We start from the raw sequence: 24,729 nt of genomic DNA, 5'->3' as shown, positions 1-24,729 counted from the left end.
GGTCACAATCGAAGAAGTTGTCCTTCGAGATGACATGAAGCATCATCGTAGTTGATGTGATTTAAAAATTTAGTTTAGAATCATTTATGTTACTTTTTTTGTTAATGTAATTTCTTTTTTAATCATAACTTTATGTGATGTAGTTTGATACTTTTACGATGAATCTTGTTTACTCAAATTATATTTTCATTTAAGTTTCCAACTAATGATTATTTATGGTATTAGATTATGGAACTAGATCTAAGTTTTACTGATTGATCTGTATTGTATGTCCAAGCTCGACATCGATCAGAATTAGTTTGGCAAGGTCAATATAATGAGAAGTTGCACTACCGACGTAGAGAGGCATTATTCGATCGCTCCATCCCGCTACATCCTCTAATTGAGCCACCATTACGTGCTTCTAGATTTTACGGATTTGCCAAATTGGGATTCATCCTATTAGATTGGCATTTGATAACCACACTTGTAAAACTGTGGAGGCCAAAGACTTATACATTCCACATGCTGGATGGAGAGTGTACTATCACTCTGTAGGATGTAATGGTGCAACTTGGGTTACCAGTAGATAGTGAGCCTCTTACTGGTCCTATTGATTATGATTGGAAAGACACCTGTGAAACATTACTTGAGGTGACTTCAGATGATAGACACATCAAAGGCTCTAGGCTGAGTTTACCTTGGCTAGCTTCCCAATTTCGTAGCCTGGATGATGATGCAGATCAGGAAACTGTTGCTAGATACAACCGTGCCTATATTGTGCAGCTTATTGGTGGTATCCTATTCACCGATAAGTCTAACAACTTAGTGCACTTGATGTTCCTCCCACTGCTATCAAATTTTGATATAGCTGGACGTTTCAGTTGGGGTGGAGCATGCTTGGCATGGTTGTACCGAAATTTGTGCAAAGCGTGTTGCTTTGATTTACGTGACATCGCTGGTCCAATTATACTTCTCAAGTATGGGCTTGGGATCGGTTTCCAACGATGACTCCACAACGTCGTCATATCTCAAATCACAAGCTAATGGGCCCAACCATTAGTTCGCTCGGTACATCAATATAACTATTGATTTTTTTTTAATGAAATTGTAGATCATTGTTAACCTATAATATTATTGTAGATGGATGGATCAATTTTGTGTTACAGAAGTATCTACACATGTTTTGATCCAATATAGATACATTTTCGACCTCTTGTCACCAGGCTCAGTACGTGTTTAACTGTTTAAAAATATAAGTATATATTTACAATTAATTATATGTTTTTACATTACTATTTCAGATGATCTGTGAGCCATATACTAAGGAATTTGCAAGCCCACCTACCTACTGTACCAATGAACATGACGTATAGTGCACCATTAGTCCACTCATATGCTTTCATGTAGTTGAGTGGCATCAGCCAGATAGAGTTACAAGACAATTTGGTACAAACAAGCAATTCCAAAAGTGCCCAGCTGGGAACTGAGGATACATGACATAGACATTCGGGATAGTACATTGCAGGATCAGACTGCACCTTTTGTGGCGAGGTGAAGCGTGCGTAGAGATTTTATTATTCTCAATCCTCCGGTACACAATGATGCTTGCGATCCCAAATACATTATTCGATATTTATCAATAACTAGGCAATATATCACTCAAGAAAAAGCAGCATTTGGTGCTACGGTACGATTTTTAATTTGGTTATATAAACTGAATTTGAATATATATTATTAACAAAAATTTCCATGTAAGATACGTGTTTCGAGCAAATAAGTCTTCTCTCGTCATCAGAAGATATTAATAGGTTATGTAATGTTGGTGGAAAACATCTTCAAAGCCTTCATCAGATATATAGAGTGCCTACACCTGCTTGTGGCCCTAGGCGTAGAGGACGTCGTCAAGTATTGCAAGATACTCCAATTGAGCTTGACGTTCATGTACCTAAAATATTTATCATAACATGGAGGACATTCCACTGTTTACACAGATACAAGATGATGCTGGTCCGTCCACTATTATAGTCATGATACCAACTCTTGGTTCAAGTCAATATCACACACCACATTTGCCACCACAATATGGTCATGGGACTAGCATGGGTGTGGACGTGGGGAGCATGGACAATACATCAATCCTATAAAGGATCGAGAGATACCCGCGGTACCAAGAGTTCGTCATTAGCCACCTTGTAATCGACAACGTCCCCATTGTGAGACGGATTAGATAGAAAGACTGTAAATTGACATTAATAATTATTTTATTTATATAAACGAAAACTATTATTCTCCAATTTATTATTTTTAAATTTTTTTAATAATTATTAAAAGATATTGAAGAAAATTAAAATTTAGTTTATATAATATTATGATATAGTTAAAATAAATTTAATGTGAATAAAATTTAGATTAATATTATGAATTAGTATGTAAACTTAAAAATAAATTAAAAAATACAAATACAAATACAAATTACCCAATTCGATTTTACCGGCATTATTTCTGGAACAAATTTGAAAATATACAATTTTTGTTTAATTTTAATAAATGCAGCATTATTTTTAAATAAATTAAATAAAAACATTATTAAAAAAATCCTCGAACACGTTATCTCTTTAAACTGGCATAATCCTGAAAGGGGTAAATAGCCCTTAAAATTGTATTATTAAATGGGCCTTTGAGAGTGTAGAAGCCCGAAAGAGTGAGCCGATGGTTGAAAAAGCCCATTTGATAACAAATTTCACCACTATGATGTCCAACCAAATTTCACCACCATCCAATCAAATATTCTCTTCATTAAAGATAATTATAAAAAATAAGTAAATAAAATAGAAAATTTGCATAGGCCACCTTATACTATTCATTTTTACGATCACATTCTTCAACTCTGTGTGTTTGAGTCTAAACTTTTTTTAATATAGTTTTGATAGCAAATAAAAATCACTTTAAATATTTAAATTGATTTATAATGGTCAACCTTAATATGGCTCAACTATTTAGGACATACATCTCCAACCAAAAATGGGTAGGTTGGAGTCCCACCCTACATGTTATATTATTTTAAACCATTGAATCTTTTAAAAATATATTACTTCAATATATTTTATATTTTATATTTGTCTCAGCTTCTAATATTTTTAAATTTTTAAATTTCGTCATTTATGTATCACACTGTCATTTGATTTTAATTTCAATTTTTAATTTGACATGTTCGTTCATGTGCTTTTTGGTGTTAGATTTATATATTGCATTCAGCAAAACCTTAAATTGTACTAAAAAAAAACAAAACAAAACAAAAAACAAAACCTTAAATTACATTTAGTGAATCGGTGCTTAAATTGATGAGAGTTTTGGTATTTGAGTTTAGAAACAAGTAATTCAGAGCCTGTTTCTCGTTTCTTGTTTCTCGTTATCTAAATATTGATAACTATTTGTGTTTCTTAAAATTATGCTTGTTTTGTGTAATTTGATTAGCAGGTTTTTCACCACTGCTCAAAACATATTTAGTCAAATTTCAAAAATTAAAACAAGCTTTCAAAAACTATTTTATTTTTTCAAAATTTGGCCTAAATTTTGAAAATATTTAAAAGTATATAACAAAACAAAAAGACAGTAGTGTTGAAATCATCATAGAAAACATGAGACTAAAAATAAAATTGATAAACTAAAATATCACTTTTTAAAAGTATAACTTTTAGTCTAAATAGGTACCTTAATGAGTCATGCTTCTGGAGAAAATCTGTACTCCAAACCAAACACGTTTTACTTTGAAGTTCTTGATTAAGTTGAGCCACCAAAAAAGAAGGTGCACCTTGTTAGTACAAGAACTAATTATCAATTCTTAAATCTTTGAATCATGCTTCAATGGTCCTGAATTCGAATGTGGTACTCGTTTATCCAGTATCCCTCCTCTCTATTCGAGCACCACACCTATATTGAGGTTGACGTATTATTTTTATATATAATAAAAAACAGAAAATTATAAAATATATATTTTGAAACTATTACTCGATATTAATAATTAAAGTAGTTTTCTTGAAAGAAAATAATAATAATAAAAAAAAAAAAAGAGAAACGTGGGAGTGGGAGCCTGAGGTTGGAAGGTAACGCGGTCCGTGACAGTAACAGTTGGAGTCAGTGACACATATTTACTTCAATTTTTTCATTTTCCTCCTTCCTTTTTCCTAATTAAAACCTTCATAAATTCTCATTTTAAATGCTTCTTTTTTTTTCTTTTTTCTTTTTTATCTTGGTCCAACAATTTTTCTATTTATTACATTTTCACCTCAAAATTTTGTAAATATCTAATTTACTCTCAAAATTATAAAAGTAAACAATTTTAGCCAACTGTGAGGTTTTCGTCTTTAGTTTCAATTCTCTTAACATTATGTTTATTTGCTTACCATTTCTTTAGTTTAATTTCACATTATTTTAAATACACAATTAAACTTTTAGCCAAAATCCAAAAAGAAAAAAAAATCTATTTTTTTTCCCAAATTTAGCTTAGATTTTAAGAATATTTATAAAAATATAGATAGCAAAACAAAGATATAAATGGGTAAAAACAATGTTTATAATTTTCAAAATAAAATGACGGACCCTTAAATTTTAATCTTGTTTTGCTCTTCCACCCAATACTCGTCTGAATTAGCCTACTACATTACACGACTTGTCAATCTAAACATAACTCATTTGACAACGCATCTAATACCTTACAAGATTAATTGATTGATCATCCACCTCGCAATTATTAAACTTAAATTAAAATATATATGTATAATACACACACACACTTCCGACCCGCAAGAGTATACAATGAAAACCGGACCACTCATGCCTGATCGTGTTGAACGTTTACACGAAAGAGAACGGGGAATTCTCAATGAAAAAAGTGCTCTCTGGACCGAACGTGAAAGTCGTTTTCCATCATACGGTCGTGAGGAAGAAAGAGATCTTTGCCACACACACAAAAATATATATATATATATTTTTTTTTTTTGAGAAATGACTTCAATACATATTAGTAGTATATAAAGCACAAAACTTAGAAGTTGAGTAAATTGGGCCAAAATGTGAATCTTGATATTTTTAATTAAAGCGAAGATTTTATTTCATGAAGTATAATAAAATAATAGGGAACCACCCTAATTATTAATTAAATCGTCTCCCGGCATGAAATCTTACCAGAATCCAAACACATTTAATTTTTCTGTTTGATATTTTATAAATAAAAAAAATATATATTGTTCTTATAAATGAACAATACAGCATTATGAGATGGAGAGAGAGGCCTTGCACCAACCACTGGGCCCATCCCAGCCCAGCCCACCACAATCCTTCATGTGCAATTATGCTTATTTATTTATTCATTCCTTCCTATTCTCTCCATCAATTTCAGGTTTCATCACAATATAAAAATCTGGTTTTTCCTTTTTGTTTTCTCAGAAATAAATCGACTCGATCCCGGTATTTTTATTCAAATATTTCAAACTTAGCGTCAACTTAAGTATAGCTCAACTAGTTAAGATATATATCATCGACTAGAAAGTCGAAACTTCGAATCTTTTACCCTACATGTTATCAATCTAAAAAAGAAAAGAAAAACAAAATGAATGAAAGTTTATCAATTACACGCCTATTTTAACTTGAGCAATCTCTTTTTAACTCTTATTTAATAACTATTTGAAATTTTAGCTTATAAACACTGCTTTATCTTTTTCAATATTTTGTTTTTTAAATTTAGTTATGAATTCAAATGTGTTTATAAGAATAGCGAAAAAGTGTTGAAATATTGAACAGAAGTAAACAGAACAAAATTATTATCACACAGGATTTTAGGCATTCAAATCAGTAACTCACCTTTCAAACAAAGGCACAAGAAAAAATGAAACCTTAAATATATAATATATATATATATATATATGACTTGGAAAAAGATAAATTCTTAAAAGAAAAAAAAAGTAAATGAAATAAAATTGAAATGTAGGAAGAAGATGGCGCCACGTTGCGGCGCTATCCAAGTTTGGAAAATAGCAACCTAGTCGAGTCCCACCGACGAATAGCGCAACCCTGTAACCAAACAGGCCCTACACCGACAAGAGGAGGATTTTTAATTTTAGAAAAAACAATTAATTAAAAACAGGAAGCGGCTGACGGAAAAAATAAAAATTATCAAATTATCAATAGATTTAATCTAACGACGTCAACCTTTGCTTTTTTGGTGACAGCTAATGAAAGCGACGAACAGACAATCACAGGCTGCTGACTTAGCTGTCACTGGGCCCACATTTCCGACGTGGCGTCCTCTTGACCGTACGATCATCTCGCCACTGATCGTACAATTATGATTTTTTGACCTTTTTTTTCCTTTTTTCTTTTTTTTTGCCCTCACCGACGATCCGTCTGGACTGTAGACTCCATAATTGGAGTTTGTGGGGCCGGGCGTATTACGTTGCGACACGTGGCGATTTTTGTGCTTGATTTGATAATTTTGAGGTGATGAATGGACGTACACGTACTTTTTGCTAATTAATCTGCCTCCGGGTTTAATCATATGCCCACTCTGTCATTGGTCGTTCACCGAATTAGCTGCTATCTGGGTTACGTTTACATCTCTCTGTTTTTTCTCAATTGCCCACGTGGGTTGCCATTTGCCAACTCCTTTCTCTCTCTCTCTCTCCATTGGTTTGTTTGTCTTTTCCTTTCAAATATTGATTTAATTGATGTGGTAAACATGGTATTAACGACATGTCGATGTATTTTTAGACTCGATATTAACACGAGGTTAATCGACATTTTTATAAGAATTTTGATAAAATATCAACAAAATTTTCACTAATGTTCATAATATTAATAGTTTAATTTTTTATAATTAGAAATATTCATCGACATTCACATTTGTATGAAATTGAGATCTCAATTTTCATCAACATCGACCTTAGAACTTTGATAGTAAACAATTAAAAAAATAGTTTTTTTGTAAGTTGGGTAGAATTGAGGGGAAAAAAATAGCAATCCAATTGGAAGGTCTTTGTCACTTTGTTTCATTTTCTTTTCTTAATTTAGTTTTTAAAAATTAATTTTGAATAAATATTTGCTAGCTGTTTTGATTTGAGAAGTTGTTTGGAATTGGAAATAGTATTTAAAAGTAGTTTTTTTTAATGATAAAACTTATCTGACAATATAATTTTTTAGGCTAAACATACTAAATAATCTATAATTTCTTAAATAATCCTTCATTTTTATTTTTAATCTTTATAATTCTCAGTTTTACTTTTCATATGATATAAGTTCTTAGTTACCTACTTTTGAGGAGAAAAAAAGGGTAAAAAGGGTTTAAAATTTAAGGACAAAAAATTTAATATATTATTAGATTATTGTTTTATTAAGATATTTAGAAATATAGTGACTTGCTTGTCAAAAATTAATTAACGCATGAAATCCAATTTACTAGACTGGGCCCGTTTCATAACCATTTCGTTTTTATTTTTGTTTTTGATTTTTAGTTTTTAAAAAATAAGGTTATTTGATAACCAATTCAATTTTCTTGTTTTTTGTTTTTCAAAAACCATTTTAAAAAATATAATTTTCTCGAGAACATCTCTCGGACCCAAGAATGAGGTGGAGACGGAGACTAAAAATTTTCACAAGCCCGAGAATGAGGGAGAGCATCCTCACTCGCACTCACATCGTTGTTGACTCTACTCTACATAAAATTTTATCTAATAGTATTTTCAATTTCTAGCTTTTTAAAAACAAAAGACAAAAAATGGTTATCAAAACATAAATGATTTTGTTTTTTAAAAACAAAAAAAAACCAAAAACTAAAAACAGAAGAAACCAAAAAATTAAAATAGTTATTAGAGGGGCCCTAAAAAATTCATTTTTTCAATGTGGCATGTCTAGTACGTGTCCAAGTATGTCTGTTTTTTTTATAAATTTAAGGAGGAGAGAAAATAGACGTAATAACAAAATATGATTTCATTGAATTACTTTTCTTTTTCATCTCAATATAAACATACCTATTCATAATAGGATAATTTCTAATCATAATAGGAATGTCAATTTTTGTCGGCGAGAATTTCCCGTTTGGGGCACAGGTGGATGTGGGGTGCAGGACGAAGGGAAATTTTTCCTTTTTATTTTAGGGACAAGGACAGGGTTGTGGTCCCCGATCCCCACTTAAATATATATGTTTTTATTTTTATAATATATAATTAGTATGTTTATGATATATATAATTAATTACTTAATCATTTGTATAATTTTTTTTTGAAGTACTCATTTGTATAATTTCATAACTATGTTTATTTTTATTTTTATATCTGATTGAATTATTTTATAACCTTACCATCATCTATGATTATTTATTTTAAAAATAAAGTGCATAAAATATTTATTAAATTGTTGAACTTAAAATGAGATATTTGTTTCTAGTACGAATTTCAAGTTTAGCTATTTCAATGTAGATTCTCTGTGATGAATTAATCCAATTTCTAGAGAGGAATTTAACCTTAGTGTCTTAACGAAGATGACTCATTTTTCTTTTTAGAAAAAAGTAAATAAGAAAATTCGACCCGCATTCAAAATTTTTGAACAAATATGGTGAACAGATGAATAAATACGATGAATAGATGAACAAATATGATGAATAGATGAACAAATACTTGAAATTAAAATGAACATATACTCTGAAAATTAAGGTGAACACGTCATGTTTATTTTTGTGATACAATTAATACAAAAATTAAAAAAAAATTCTACCTTTGAACTCATACGGTTGACCTCTCTCTTCTTGACCCTCTGACACTCCTCACCCCACTTACAGCTTTGCACCTGCCTTATTGCTTGTATCTCTTGCTCAATTTCATCAATTCCTCGCCCCACCTACACCTATGTCACCCGTCTTGCTGCTCCACCGTTGTCTTCCTTGCTCAGTTTCGTCCATTTCCCGCCTTGTTGTCACAATTGTTCAAATCCCGTCCATCCCGTTGTCTCTATCACGATATTGATCATGTCTCACTCTATGTGTATCGAGTTATGTTATGTTATATTTAAATATATATTTAAAAATTGAGATAGATGGTTTCTAAAATCTAGGAGAGAAAATGTAGGAAAAGAGAGATAATATAACAATAAAATCTAAGAGAGAGCATAATTTTGATTATGAAAATAATAATTAAATAGAAATGGTAAGATGGTCAAAATCAAACCAGTAAACCAGTTAGAACAATCGGAATGGACATTTTTTATTAAAAAAACCATCTAGCCATAATTCCCAAGATAATTTAGGGACAATGATGGAAAAGTCAGTCGTCGTCCCCCGTCCCACCCGTGAATATTATGGATATTTGATATATTTAACTGATTATTTAGAAACAAGACAAAAATAGATTTGCCAAACCGAGCATAGCTCAAGTGGTTAAGGCATTTATCTCTGACAAAAAAGGTCATGAGTTTGAACCCCACCCCCGTTGTATCAAGAAAAAAAAAGATAAAAATAGATTTACGTATATTGTTACTTTTTTTTTCTTTTTTAGTACTAAATGTGAGGGTGGAGGATCGAATTACAACCTCTTAGTAGAGATATATGTCAATTAAGCCGGGTTGATTTTGGTTAAAGCCCACCATATAGGTTTAGGAAAATTTTCAACCTGACACTAGCATTGATTTTTAAAAAAAATCGAGAATCGAACAAAACCAACCAAAAACGAATTCACTTATTTATTATTAAAATTATAATAAATTAATTTTTTTAATTTAACTTATATGGTTCATTAAAATTAATCTATTTTAGAAAATAGACCAAAGACAAAATATGCACGGTAGCAATTTCAAGAAGTAAAAGATAATGTATTGCAGCAAACTTGAAGAGTAGTTAGAATAGAATAATGTACGGTAACAAATCCGAATTTATAAAACTGGACTTAAGTTAACCTAATACTCCCCATTTCTAAAACCATAAACCAAACACCTTACCTAATCTAACTAATTTCAAGTATGTTATATTTAAGTTGAATAAAATGTCAAGAAAAGTACAATTATTCCTTTTATATAATTAGAGTATGTCTTAAATTTTGGATGAACATTATTTTGATAGAATCCATTCTACAACCCCTTAAATAAAGTAACTCTATGAGATTTGAAATTCCAATTCTCTTCCCCTTTCTTGTGAGAATTTTTAATGATTCTATTTGGTCTCTTTTCTATTTTTGAAGAATATCTTTAGTTCCCTATCAGGGAAATTTATTGGGTCTTTTTTTATTACATTGATTTAAATTATAAATTTCACCTTAGATTTGGATAAGTATTGCAATTTTTACTCCAGGTTCAAATTCAAACAACTGCACTTGCTAATTTGAACGATAACAATATAAATACCTCAAAGAATTTAATAATTTTAATGAAATCAAGTTTGGAGAGAAAAATTAAGTTTGACCAACGCATAAATTTGACTATTGAATAAATATATCAAAACTCACAAACTTCAACTGAAAATCAGCTCTCGTGTTGTTTTTTCTATGAAATCTTATCAATTTAATATGTTTGGTAATTCATTGAACGTACTTGAGATTACTTTACTTTAACCATTCTTCAATGAAAACTCGTGAGAAGTTAAAAATTGCAACATTCTTTTGAGTTTGAGATAAAAGTGCAGCACCTATCTAAACTTAATGTGCAATTTAAAAATTGAAAGTTGGTACAAATTGATAAATTGATATCCCTTATCAAGTTAATGTAAATTTTGATTTTTTTTCCTCAAAAGATTAACCAGAAAATAATATGACTTATTTTATTATTTATTAGTATCTACGTATAATTAATAGTTCATGGAGAAGAAAGTAGGGAACATATTTTAATTACAGAGTTAATTAAATCACTTGATATTTTATAATAATGTATTCGATTCGATATCACATTTCAATAATTCTTAAAATACATCATTAATAATATTTGTTTAGTACAAGATGACATGAAAGAGAATGTATAGATACTTTAATTGCTGAACTATTTTCTGACTTATTATAAATAATATTAACTAAATAATTAATTTATCAAATTTCTATTACATGCATAGCATAGGTTTATGGTTATTTGATAATTATTTTTCATATATATAATTTCTTATAAAAATCATTTTATTTATTTGTAACTTATATTTTAAACAACTTTAGAAATTAAAAAAGTAGTTTTTTTTAGAATCCAGTAATTCTGGTTTATGAAAATTGGGCAAGATTCGGGAGGATTTTTGTTGGTAAGGAAAACTTAAAACAAAAAGTTGTTATTGGGTCAACATTAATATTTAAAAAAAATAAATTAAAAATCACTTCTTAATTATTTATACAAATCTTAGCACTAAAAAGTGTTCATTTTATTGACAAGGAAATTGATATCATATTTTAATTTCCGTATTTCAGTAATTTATTGAGTAGAACTCAATAATTATTGAAACTATGCAATAATTAATTTATTAAAAATGAATGAATGATTATGAGAACTATATTTGTAAAAAATTGTTCCTAATTTTTTAGGACAATTTATTATTAAAGTGTAATAATTAACAAAAGATATTGTAATAAGGCCTTATTGCTCGGAATTTTTTGGAGCCATGCAATTTTAACTACGATAGATTTTTTTCTCTTTTGAAAATATATGCCTTAATAAATAAAAACATAATTTTTTATAATAATTAATGCCATTTTATATGGTCAAATAATATTTTATATGTTTTAATATAATATTATATTACAAATAAAAGGTGAGTATTCGAATATAATGCATAAAAGAGAATGAAAATGTAAGTTAGCCTCAAATGGATCCATTTTAGAGTATATCAAGTCTTCAAACTCAAGAAAAATAGACTTTTTTTTAAATTAAACTTACATATTAAAGTCTCAATCTTTTATCGTTCATATTATTCCAGTTATCATTTTACAACGTGTAATTCTAGCTCGCACACATTATAATAATATCTTATAATTAGTCTTTAGTGTTAGTTGAGTTAAAAAATTGATCAAATGATGTGGTATGGCTTAGATGTTGACGTTGTGCCACATATGTGTTGGTGGTGTACTTTATACCTGGATCATCACAGGTCAATCTTTTGTAATCCAGATCTCGTATTTGCAATAAAGTTATAAACTCATCGCGTAAATAAGCTAAAGATGGTATACTCATGTTTAAATTTATCTTTTAAATTATCTTAAATAATTAAAAAAATAGCAACCGTGCTTAAAATAGGTTTTTTATTAAAAAAAAAAGGATGGGTATAAACACAAAATTAAATAAGTGGGTCAAAAATAAGATTTAAAGCTAAAATTTATAAAATGCAATTAAACTTAATACTTTAGGATCAATTATTTTAGAAACTTTCTATTTGTTCAATCATTGCACTTCTACCAACTTAGAGCATCCAAAGTAAAAAGGCCAATCTCTAATGGGTGGAAGGGAGGGATTTTAGATTTTTTGAGTGAAAAAAATAAATATTTAAGTGGAAAAGATTGAAGAGAGAGAGAGATCATAGAATTTGTAGAATATAAAAATAAAATGTTTAAGTTTGACAAAAAAGGGTTTTTTACAAGTTGGAATAATTTAAAAAGAACATTCTATCTTGAACAACTCAAAGTTAATAACCAACAAATCATATTGAAATTTTCAAGTAGGTTACCCCTAATTTTCTTCTATATTAATTACCTTTTCAAAAAAAAAATAATAATAATAATTTCATTTTCATCTCTTTAAAATTATTTCTACAACATTATGATTTATAAAGGACAATCCATATCTTCAAAGTTTCTTCCTCATAAAAATGACAGAATTTTCCAAATTCCACTCTAGTTATGATTTCACTAATCTTTATTTTTTTTAATCACGTGAAAAAAAACAATTAGTTTGATCGTTTCAACTCTCATAATTTTTGTTTTAATTCTTAAATTTTAAAAAAATAGCTATTGGCTATTTTGGTCCTTGTTATATTATTTTTCCACCTATAATTCGCTTATTCAATCCTCGGTTTCAACCTATGTGGTCAGAATTACATGTTCACCTTAACATGTTAGTAGTATTTACATACTCAAAGTCGTGTTAAACCAAAATGATTTAATGTAAGAGCTATAATAGACTGATGTGGGTAAAAAAAAAAAAAATTACTTGCCACGTGGAGGATAGAGTAAGGTTGGAAGGACAAAGTCTCCCGAAGACCACCTAAGGGAGACTTGGCCTTCATACTTATTCGAAAAATCACAGTGGAAAAACCTCCCTACGGCTCAACGTCTTACCTCATTCCAACCTTATGCACTCAACAACCTGCCTTCAGGACAACACAAATAACCGCCAGTCAGATAGCCTATCGAATCTCCAACCTATAAATAGAGAGCTTCATTTCCATATTAGGTATCACATTCTAGCTCGGTCTTAATAACTATGTCAAATTTAAATTGACTTGAGTGTTAGGAGTGTTTTGCCTTTTTGTGCATGTTTTTCTTGTCAATGACACCCAAGCTTGTACCAGTCTACCAATTGATCAAGTCTCAGACCTTGACTGATTTCACTACACAAACATAAACATCATGAGAATTTAAAGACTAAAATAAAACAAGCCTTAAAGTTCCGGAACCAAAAATATTAACATATATTTTAAAATTTTAGAAAAAAATAGAGGACAATCTTGAAAGTCGATGACCAAAATAAGATTTAAATTTTATTAATGATACATGAAAAAAAAAAGAATAACTCCACGATATGACATTGTAGCATATATGAATTTATTTTTAAAAATAATAGTTCGATTTAAATAAATAGTAAAACAATACTATCTTTTACTCTTTTTCTCATTTATTTATAAATACATCACTGAGTAGGAGAAATTATTCAATGAGGTTGATACAACGTAACAAGTTTTAATTTTAATAAAAATTTAATCTAATTTAATTTCTTATCCTCGAATATTCTGGATGCCACATCATATTCTCTCTTGCAATTTAATTATCACACGATATAGTAAAAACACACATCTATACAAATCATATGGTTTGTATTTTTGCAATAAAGTGTTTTATATGTTTTACAAATATTAATTAAGCCATACCCACACGATTTAATAAGTCATAATAAAAAAGTATAATTAAACTTCTCTTTCTCTTACTAAAATAGCCTCTCAAAGTAGATGTTACATCACTTTCGTGTTTTTTGAATATACACTCTCATAATTATTTATCATAATTTCATATGCAAATTTTTGGTTAGATGTCGTGTCACTAAAAGGGTATAATATTTGACAAATTATTAGATTACATAAAGTAAAAATGATGAATTGTGATTAAGTGAAAATTAACTGCAAATAATATAAAGATCTCAACTAATTATTGAGCTATTTTTGGGTATGGTATTATTTTATTTTCTTCCCATCTTGTTTAAATTATTATTTGTAAAAGGATATAGCATGATAAAGGTTTTAAAAAAAACAAAAACAAATTAAAGCAAACAAAAAGAAAAAATCTACTTTGAGAGGCTATTTTAGCAAGAGAAAGAGAAGTTCTCCATCTTCTTCCCATCTTCTTTTAACAATAATACTTTTTTTATTATTTTATTTTCTTCCCATCTTCTTTTATGGCGATGGGTAGAAATCTTTCAACTAGCCACCATTAAAAGTTGACAACTATGTATTTCTTCGAAGAAAAGAAAAAATCTATTTTCTCTTCTTTTTTCTACATTTCTCTTCTCTACCTGCCAAAAAAATGTTTCCTAGTAGTAGTTAGGTTGCAACTTAGCATATTTAAATTTTGAATTTAAAACTTTAAAATGTAGAATTATATTAAAAAAAGATTTTAAAAGATTTTGATAAATCAGGTTATAAACTCATTTCATTTTGGTTAGAATTAAAACATGTAAAATACAATATATTATAAATTATACAATATGTAAAAATAATCCTACCAAATTTTTATACTAATAAATTAATTAATATTATTTTAAATTAAACTAAATATTTAGTTTACAAATATATTACGAAAAACCCTGAACAATTTTTTAAAGTGAAATTCAATTTTAAAATCTACTGACAAACACATCTCTAAAAATACTGAAAACATAGAATACAACTCTATCTTTTATTGAATCCGTTATTTTCAAATCATCAATCAAATTCAATCTTTTATAGAGTTTCTATATTGTCCTTAAGGGATAGTTTGGGTGGCTTGGGGTTTCAAAGAATATCTTTAAGGTATTGGATTTGGGTATAAGAACAGCACACATACTCTTAGATATAAGGATAAAAAGACCAAAAGAGACGACCGACTCCTCCGTAGGAAGGAAAAAAAAAGAGTCTATTAAAAAGGACCCTCTTTTTTTTAGTTGACTAAAGATAATAAATTTTGATTTTATGGAAGTGTTTGGATTGGGAGGGAAACCATCCAAACTCCCATCTTTGCCCTCAAAAAAGATCTCCACAAGGTTTTATATAGAGAGAAAGAGTGGAGTTTCATACAAGAAATCTAAAAAGCTAATCCAAACAATGCCTTATATGTGTATGGTTTGCATTACTCTATCTTAATAATTATTTATTCCTTTTGCTTTTTCTTTCTTCTTTTCTTTTTTTTTTAAATAATAAAATAAAAACATTTCCATTGTTTATGGTTCACCTTTTCAATTTCTTCTTCATTAAGAGATGGATCCACACACTTTTCCAAAACAAAAACAAAGAATAGATTATAAAATTTTCTAAAATAAATCCTTTGAAATATTCTAACTTGGAAAATCGATAGAGGATCGAAAAATGGCATCGGAAGTGTTTCATTAGATAATCAAAAATGATTTTGAAAATTCTATAAACACTTAAAAGTGCTTTCAGGAGAAGTATATAATTTGTGTGCTTTTCCTTTAAAATATTTTTTTTCAAAAATCATTTCAAAGTTAATTATAAAGTACGAAATTAAATATATACATGATTCAATTTAGGCACACGATCCAATTGGAGACTCTTTACCATAAAAATAAAATATGACATGATTGATAATATTAAAAAGGAATTAATAATTCTTACACTATAGTTTTTAACCATAATATCATTATAAAATAATTGTCTAAATCACGCGTGCATACTAACTTCAAAATCTTAGAACAAACACACCAACTTAGAATATATATATATATATGAAAGGTTAAAAATACTATTTTAATTTTTATGCTCTGATATTTGATTCATTTTTATTTTATATTTTAAACTTTTATTTATTTTAGTTCATGCACTCTTGAAAGGTTCATTTTAATCCCGACATTTAGAAAAAAATGGATCGTTTTGGTCAATTCATTTTACTTTTTATCTCATTTTTCTCAATCACAATTCAACGTGACACTACACTACACTCAATATATTTCTTGAAATGTAACTATGACTTTACATTAAAGAGTTTCCATTGTGTATAATATTTAGGTTAAACTTTCATTTACATGAACTAAAATGCTCAATTTTTAAAAGGTAACGGGGATCAAAATGAACGTATTGAAACTATATGAACTAAAATGAACTAGAGTTGAAAGTAAAAAACTAAAATAAATAAAAGAAGAGTAATAGTATTGAACCTTTTTAAAAGCCATTAAACAAAATTTTGAGGAAAGAAAAAAAAACATTTTTTTTAAATAAAAGATATCTAAGGGTCCATTTAGACAACGATCCTGTTTCTTGTTTTTCATTTATAATTTTATTAAGAAACCTAAGCATTTTACTGTTTCTTCTCTCTCATATTTTAGAAACATTCTTAAAATTGTAACTTGCGCTTGCACGAAAACTAAGAAATAGTTTGTGAAAATTTCCTTTTTATCATACTTCCATGAATTTCTTGTATATCTTTGTTCGATCATACAATTCGCATAAATTTTTCTCTCTTTCTCTCTTATTTTGTTGTTTTCTCTCAAAGATTTTTTTAGTTCGGTTTCGATTCCAATCCATTCCGATTAGTGCAAGTCCAAATTGGAGGTTGTATTAACCTTGGATAAGAAAAAGATTTAGCATTGAGGTCGTGTCGATATTGCTTTCAAGGTAGTGGTTCGTCTACGGCACAACGCTATTTTGTTTTCTCGTCTTCAATTCTACTTTCTTCTTCTCCAACAAAAATAGATAAAAATATATCTTATCATTATATTCTTGAATTCATGAGTATTGGAGTCATACAATTCTATCTTCTTTGTAAAAAAAGGGGAGAACATAAACAAGAAACGAAAACGTTATCAAACATGCCCAAATGACGTTATCCTCGGTGCACAAGGAAAGGGAACAAAGAGAGAGATTTTGTTTTTCTTTTTTTTTTTAAGAAATTCTCTCTCCTATTTCTTTCTCTCTCCCTATTTTGATGAAGCAAAATAATAAAATATATGGTAGGTAATGTGTCTTATAAACCCACCACTTTACATTCCAATGGTTCTTAGGGTCCTTATTTTTCTTATTCACCCACCATTTTTGGTCCCCTCCTCCCTCTCTATTTTTTCTTTTCCATTGAAATTTTCTTTCCTTTCATTTATGTTTTTGGGACCAATTGATGCTGACTTTTTTCCTTCTTTGAGATTCGGATCCTTCCATTCCATGAAAATCTCTAAAAATGGTTCGAAATTCAATTGGATAGAATGTATATCACTTTAAAACAAGATATTAATATCGATGTTCATAACAAATATTTAAATAATAAATAATTATTTAATTAGTTTTAAATAAGTTAAAAGATTATTAATGTTAATATATGTGTAATATTTTGTTGGTATTTTGTTGATTTTTTTACAATATCGATTCATCTCTCGTGTCGATATGTCGACAAAATTTTAATATCCTATTTTCAACCGAAGAGAAAAAATTATCCTCAAGATAGCGAAAGAAGTCGAGTTTTTTTAGTAGATTTCAAGAATTTGTGTCAATCATATTCTTAATAACAATTATACACTCCACTTTTTCCCTTAAAAAATATAAATCATAATTAATTTTAATATAATACATTATTATCAATTATTAATATGTAATTTTAAACTATTTGAAATAATGATTCGTATTTCCATCAATCAATAATATATCACATTTTATTCACTTTCAAATGGTGAATAATATTTCCCAATACGAGTATTATCCATCGGTGATTGACACCTAATTCTTCTGTGAAATCGGAGGTTCAAACCTTTATACTCTTAATTTGTTGAACATTTTTTCTTACAATAAATGAGGGTAAGAATTCGAACTCATGACCTCAGGTACCGATTATCGTTGAGTTAAACTCGGCCTAGTTTATTCTACTAAAACAAAGGGGGAATAAGGACAACTTTAAAATTCAAATTTTACCTATTTTTAATATTCTAGTTTGACATATTATATTTATTCATATATTAAGACCTTCAAAAGTACAAAAATTAAATTAAAGATCGCATCGAAGAGGGCACGATTCGAGATACATTTTCTATCATTGACGTCATATGATATTTATTTCTCATCATTCTTTAGTGGGAAGAATAAAAAAATGTCGAAGTATTTCTAGTGGAGTGAGAGATAATCGTACGGAAAATAATCCTTATTTGAGGATATGACAATTTTCTTCATGGGACAATGTCACATAGAGACTTGCTTCCAAGAAAGTGGGGATGAAGAATTTTTTCCCTTAATTTAATTATCGTGTAACGATGGTATAAATCCATCATATTTGAACAAAATATTACAAAAATAGCAACAAAATTAAATAATTACAAAATATAGCAAAAAGGACGACACATGTATATACTTACAAGTATTTTTTTTAGTAGGGGATCGAACTCACAACCTCTTGATTGGAGATATATGCAATTATCGTTGAGTTATGCTCAGTATAGGTTTTTTTCCTTTTTATAATATGCTCATTATAATTAATCAATCAATATAGGTTAAACAGTGACAATTAATCAATGTACAGATTAATCAATATTTACCATTAATATAGTTAATTAAGCAAAAATTAGGTTATTACTTATTTAAGTTAATTGACCACTATTATACAATAAAAGCGTATTAATTTACTATTATTGAAGTTAGTCAATGATTAATAAGTTCTTTTTGTAAAACATGCCATACTTACAATTATTTTTTAATATGCTCTATGTGTAATAACATTTACACACAATACATATTTGTGAATATTTTATAAAATTATGCTACTCATTCAAAATTTTCTCAATTTTGGTATGAAAAAAAGCTCTCTTTTCTACGACCTCCACTTTAAGCATTTTCATTGTTTTTTAAAATATATTTATTAACTTTTATACTCATGAATTAATAATATTGATTAAAAACATAATTCACTTTTTTAGAGGTCAAAAGTTCAATCCATCATCCCGTATTTGTACTAAAAATAATAATGATGATTAAATAGTTTATGAAATTAATCATTAAAACTACGAATAAAAATCAATTTATCTACATTTTAACTTTAAAAGACATTTTTTTAAATATTTATTATTATTTGTCATCAGTATAGTTCATTGACAAAGTTGTTTACTTTTTTCACTGAGAAAGTTAAATCGTCACACCTCGTCTTTGTTGTACTTAAAATATATATATCTTCCACCGCACCCGCTTTGTTGCCATTTCTATCCTCATATTACATTTTTTTAATTTCATTAATTAAATTGATCTTACACTTGAGTAAATAATGAAATTAATATTCGTTTTTTTCTTTTTAATAGTTTGATGAAAATAGATTATTCGAGCATTGGTGTAGCTATACAATAATGACTATATATAAGTGTTGATATTTGTGGTGTTGGATTAGATTAGACATCTTTTTCGTTACTTAATTTAGAGGCTAAATGGTTTTGTAGTTGGGTTTAAGCAAGCTTTTTTACTAAATTTTATATGTCTCGTTAACTCATTATTCTAGAAGAGTCTTAATTTAATGGAACTAAATAATGTTAGGCAAAATTTAGTTTTAGTTTAGTTTCTTACTTTTTGAATTTTTTTAATTATATCTTCCCTATTAGTTAATGATAAAATCTAGCATAAATTTGAAATGAAAAAAATTAATTTCTTCCCCAATTATTTTTAAGAAATTTGTAGAAATTTCAACTTTTCTTCTTTTAGGTGCTCCAATTCCGTGGATAAAGTTATGCCAAACTCTTTTTTTATATAAATTTATGGTAACTCATAAGTATGTGTAATGTAGCTATTGATGCGAGATTTTGGATGATGGTGAGTCAAGGTTAGATTTGAGCGAACACCTAATCGGTCAAAGTACTAACCTGCAAATCAAACCTTGCACTAATGTGGTTCTCAACCACGTACACTTTTAAAGTTTAAGTTAGTATTTAGCTCGAGCTCGAGCTAGTGTCTAGTGAAGCTTAGTAGGAATTTGCGTGCCTTGTAAAGAATGGATCCCACCTTTTATAGGGGGAACTTTGGAAGAGCGAAGCCTTGCGCGCATTATCAACGGCCGTACCTAACAGTCAGCAAATTTACGTTGGTAGCATCCATGTGTTTAGGGCGTTGCCAAACTAAGCTTTCATCTGGTTGGCAATTTGGCTAGCGTGTCCCTGTCTTGGCCTATTCAGACTAAGGCTCGGACATGTGCTTTCATATAGAGCCACATGGCAAGTTAAGGTTTCACCTATAATATAAATTTACCATCAATTAATTATAACATTTACCAACAAAATGTTATAATATAAGGGATAATTATATAGAAACTTTTTAAACAATCTAGAGTGTTATAAAGTGTTGATGCGTGGATTTCGGTCCTCCGGTTCTCCTCCTCGCACCTACCAAACTTGTTGATCAGGACTAGTACCTGCAAAACAGATGAGCTAAACCGGTGCGACACTAGTCACACGGGCTCCGATGCTTAAGTTAGCAGGAGGATAATGTGAAATGTGGCTAGTTTTAGATGCCCTTACCTCTAAGGCTGGATCGCTACTTATAGTCGCCAGGTTGTTCCAGAACATTCCATAGGTAGCTAACCCTAATTTCGTTGGCGGGCCTGGGCGAAACCGTGGATCGAAGACGAAGGGCCGCTGGAGGGCCGTGGGCCGTGCCACGGGTCGGGGCCGAGCCACGGGTCGGGACCGAGCCCTGGGTCGGGGCCGAGCCTCGGGTCGGGACCGAGCCCCGGGTCGGGACCGAGCCCATCGCAGCCCAGTGGCTTCCTTCCGATCTTCACCTGTACCTCGACTTTCGGTTTCCATTGCATAACAGTTGCCCCCTGCTCTCAATGTGATGCTTTCGATCTCATTGGGAGTATAGCTTTTGTAGTGATCTATCTTGTCATATGGGCCCGAGTCGAATGAATTGTCGAATCATTGCGGGGCTCATGGCACCCTTGTCGCAGTGAGTGATCTTATCTTCACGGGACACGAGAGAGTGAAAGTGTATGTCAATTTTCCTTTTCCTTGCAAGACCCGATGCAGCCTGTCATGCAACTGTCACATCTACAGTAGACCCATGCTTTGAGATCTTGAGGTGTTGGGCGCCGAGCCGAGATGTCACAAGTGTGTTGGGTACCGTGCCAAGTAGTCATAAGGGTGTTGGGTACCGAGCCGAGTAGTCACAAGAGTGTTGGGCCTTGTGTCGAGCACCCTTTGGCCCGCTGGGTAAAGACCTCTGGACCGAGAACTGTGCTATGAGTTGAGGGCTATTTAAACCCCTCCATCCTCATCAGTTCTTGCCAACCTCCCAACAAGGTATTCATTTCTCTGCCCTGTTCTTTGTCGTATTTTCTTTTTATATGGCCGGCCTTGATTTCGAGTGGACTTCCTCGGATGATGGGTCATCATCGCATCCTTCGTCAGAGTCTCAGTCTTATCGTCCATTTTGGATGGATAACTTTCACTCTTACGGCGAAGGACCTGCGCCGCTTGCGTTCGAAATACCGTATCCCGGATTCAGTTAGCCTTCGTCTTCCGAACCCGGGAGAGAGTATTGACGGTTCTTATCCCGGTGAAGTAGTATTTCTGCTGCGATGTTCCAATTTGGAGTTTGCCTACCATTGCCTCTTTTCCTTCAAAACTTTTTAGCTTTTAATCAAATAGCTCCTTCCCAAATCGTCCCGAACGGGTGGTCTACTTTGATTAGCTGCTTTATTTTGTGGTCGCACCTCGGGGGCGCGAGCAGCCTCTAACCGCCGCGGATTTTATGTCGCTTTATTATCTCAAACACAGCCCCGAGGATAACTTTTATTTTTATGTTAGTTCCCGGAACCAAATTCTGGTTATGGGTCCCTCCTCAGTGAAGCATTGGAAAAATGAATGGTTCTTTGTTGGCGGTGACTGGCTGGCCCATGATGAGAGAGGGTTGTATTTTCCTGTCCCGACCGAGTGTAGGGAGTTGGGTAAGTAGCTTCCGAACTCCACCGGGACTTTCGCAAACGTCAATTCTGATATTCCTTTTTGTTGGCAGTTTCCCGCAACTGTGAGCTCACCGCCGAGGCAACCACTTTCTATCACACCATTATCCAGCTACCGGATATCGAACGTTGGGACCCAGATTTGGTTACGGAGCAAAACCTAGTGGATTTTGGCTTGGCCCTTCCGCGTAACCCTCCAGGTCCTTGTCGAAATCCTCTCTTTACTTTGCATGAACGTCGCTTTTTACCTTTATCTTTGTTTGTAGACATGTCGAGACGGAGTGCTTTTTTATTGTAGAAAGAGAGTCGCCGGAATAACCGGGGTTTGGGGGCCAGTTCCAGTCGGGCTTCGGATATCGAGGTAACTGATTTGACCGAGGAGGGACTCCCTTCACAACACGCTCGATCTTCCATGCCTCCGACAGCCCGAGGCGCTCTGCTCGACTTCATGGGACACTACCCGTCTTCCCTCGAGGTCACCCAGGAAGCTCCTCTCAAGTCCCAATTTTCCCTTTCTTTGGCCCATATAATTCTGATGCTGACGGGACAGCTTACCTGGAAAGAGCATTTAGTCTCTGGCAAGGCCTCGGCGACTCATCAAGTGGGTCAGACTTTGGTCTGTCAAATCCTCAGCACAGCATCAGCACCTGCCTTAGCGATCTCCACCAGGTGAGTGCTTGGTAACCTCCAGTACTTGCCATAGCATTCTCCCCTAACGTTAAATCTTATCCTTGGCAGACTTTCAACCGTCTGGTGGTATTCTCGGGTCGAATTGCTGACGAAATTAACCACCTGCGCTGCCACTATGCCCTTCGGGAGGAGCTGGAACAGGCCATTTCTTCCTTCAACCAGGCCACCAGCCTTCTGGAGGATACCTAACGTGAGTTGGAAGCAGAGAAGAGAAAATCTCGAGACGAGCTAGCTAACCTGCAGAGGAGACTTGACGAGGCCAACACTTGACTCTCTAATTCTGAGTTCTTGGCTAGGGAATCCAAGAAAACTCAGGAGTATGTTGACTTGCAAAACTCTGCCATGGAGTGCGGTGTTTCCTGGTCTCTCCGTCAGGTTTCTACTCAACACCCTGACATTGACTTTTCCTTCCTCCCGGAGCGTTTTAGGGCCGAGCGTGACGCTCCTGACGACATGGATGACGACGACGACGAGTAATAGGGTAGCTTGAGCGAGTAGTTCTTACGGTTGACTTTTATGTGCTTTGTCACTATGTTGCTTGTATTCTTTCTTTGGAATCATCAATTAACCCTCTTACCAGTCACTTACTGGCTTACGGCTCTAACCCTGATGGAGTTTTGTTGCTTTCTTTTGTAGGTTTCTAACTCGTTGGTCATAGCCAATGGTTTTACACCCGCTGTTGTTTTGTTTTTTACTCCATCTCATGTTTTAACCGTGCTAGGCCAATTGACCCGCTTCTGGTTTGGCCGTGTTGAGATTGTTTAATTGTTCTTTCCAAACATGTCGATTAAAGTAGATTCATGCTTCGTCGCACATGATCGGCGTCGAGTGATGGTCGGACCCGAGCAGTGGTCGGTCCACGAGCCGTGTTTAGTCGAAAATAAGACCTATTAACAAACATAGGCTATCTCGTAAAACCGTCGACTAATGTAGATCTGTGCCTGTTCGCACTTGGTCGACGCCAACAGTGGTCGGACCCGAGCAGTGGTCGGCCCCGAGCCCTGCTCGGCCTGCTCTGTATAGCTGGTTTTACCGTCACCGTGTAGGATTGGATTTACCAAGCTTACGTCGTTGAGTAGCCGTAGTCGGTACCTGTTGCCCCTACTCTCAATTGTATTGTCGATATCCTTTGAGAGTACGCTTGTAGACGAGACAAAGTATTTTATCAAAAAGTCTCTTGGTATCTCGTTTTGGATTTAAGAGATACAGTTGACAGAGAATCAAATAAATGGGTACTTTATTGAACACAAGGAATTATAATTAGAAATCTTGTTAAAAGTATAAAACAACCATATTTGAAGGAAGAAATAAAAGGTCAACAGCCCCCCTTAGTAGAAGTTCTGTCGTTGTCCCTCATTGAGGTATAGTAGCATTCCCGTGACACTCGTTGTTCTCCTTTAATTTCTCTTACCCCACCCGGTGTTGGGAACTTCATGGATTGGTGATATGTGGATGGTATTGCTCTGAGCATATGCATCGTCGGTCTTCCCAGTATTGCATTGTAGGAGGATGTGTAGTTAACGACCAGAAAGTCCACCATCTTGGTGGACACTCTTCGGCCACTTCCGAATGTTACTGGCAACTCTATCCTCCCTTCGGGGATGACCCGTTCTCCCCAAATCCTACCAGTGGTGCCGAACTACTCTTGAGCACCTTTTCTCCTAGATCCATAGCTTTATAGGCTGTCCAGGAGAGGATATCCGCCGAGCTGCCCCCATCCACC

The 24,729-nt window shown here is 32.0% G+C and overlaps 1 protein-coding gene across 1 annotated transcript; it reads left to right on the top strand.

Annotated features, from left to right (window-relative positions):
* Nucleotides 1-543: 543 nt before the first annotated feature.
* On the top strand, nucleotides 544-990 carry LOC148207926 (serine/threonine-protein phosphatase 7 long form homolog). Its single transcript, XM_088118201.1, has one exon. The coding sequence runs from the start codon at nucleotides 544-546 to the stop codon at nucleotides 988-990; it is 447 nt and encodes a 148-aa protein (XP_087974327.1).
* Nucleotides 991-24,729: the final 23,739 nt, after the last annotated feature.

The sequence above is a fragment of the Momordica charantia genome, unplaced genomic scaffold (assembly GCF_013281855.1).
Source record: "Momordica charantia cultivar OHB3-1 unplaced genomic scaffold, Mcharantia_2.0 BLBB01000026.1, whole genome shotgun sequence".
Lineage (NCBI taxonomy): Eukaryota > Viridiplantae > Streptophyta > Magnoliopsida > Cucurbitales > Cucurbitaceae > Momordica > Momordica charantia.
The sequence above is the reverse complement of the archived record's forward strand: the minus strand, read 5'-3'. Positions and strand labels throughout refer to the sequence as shown.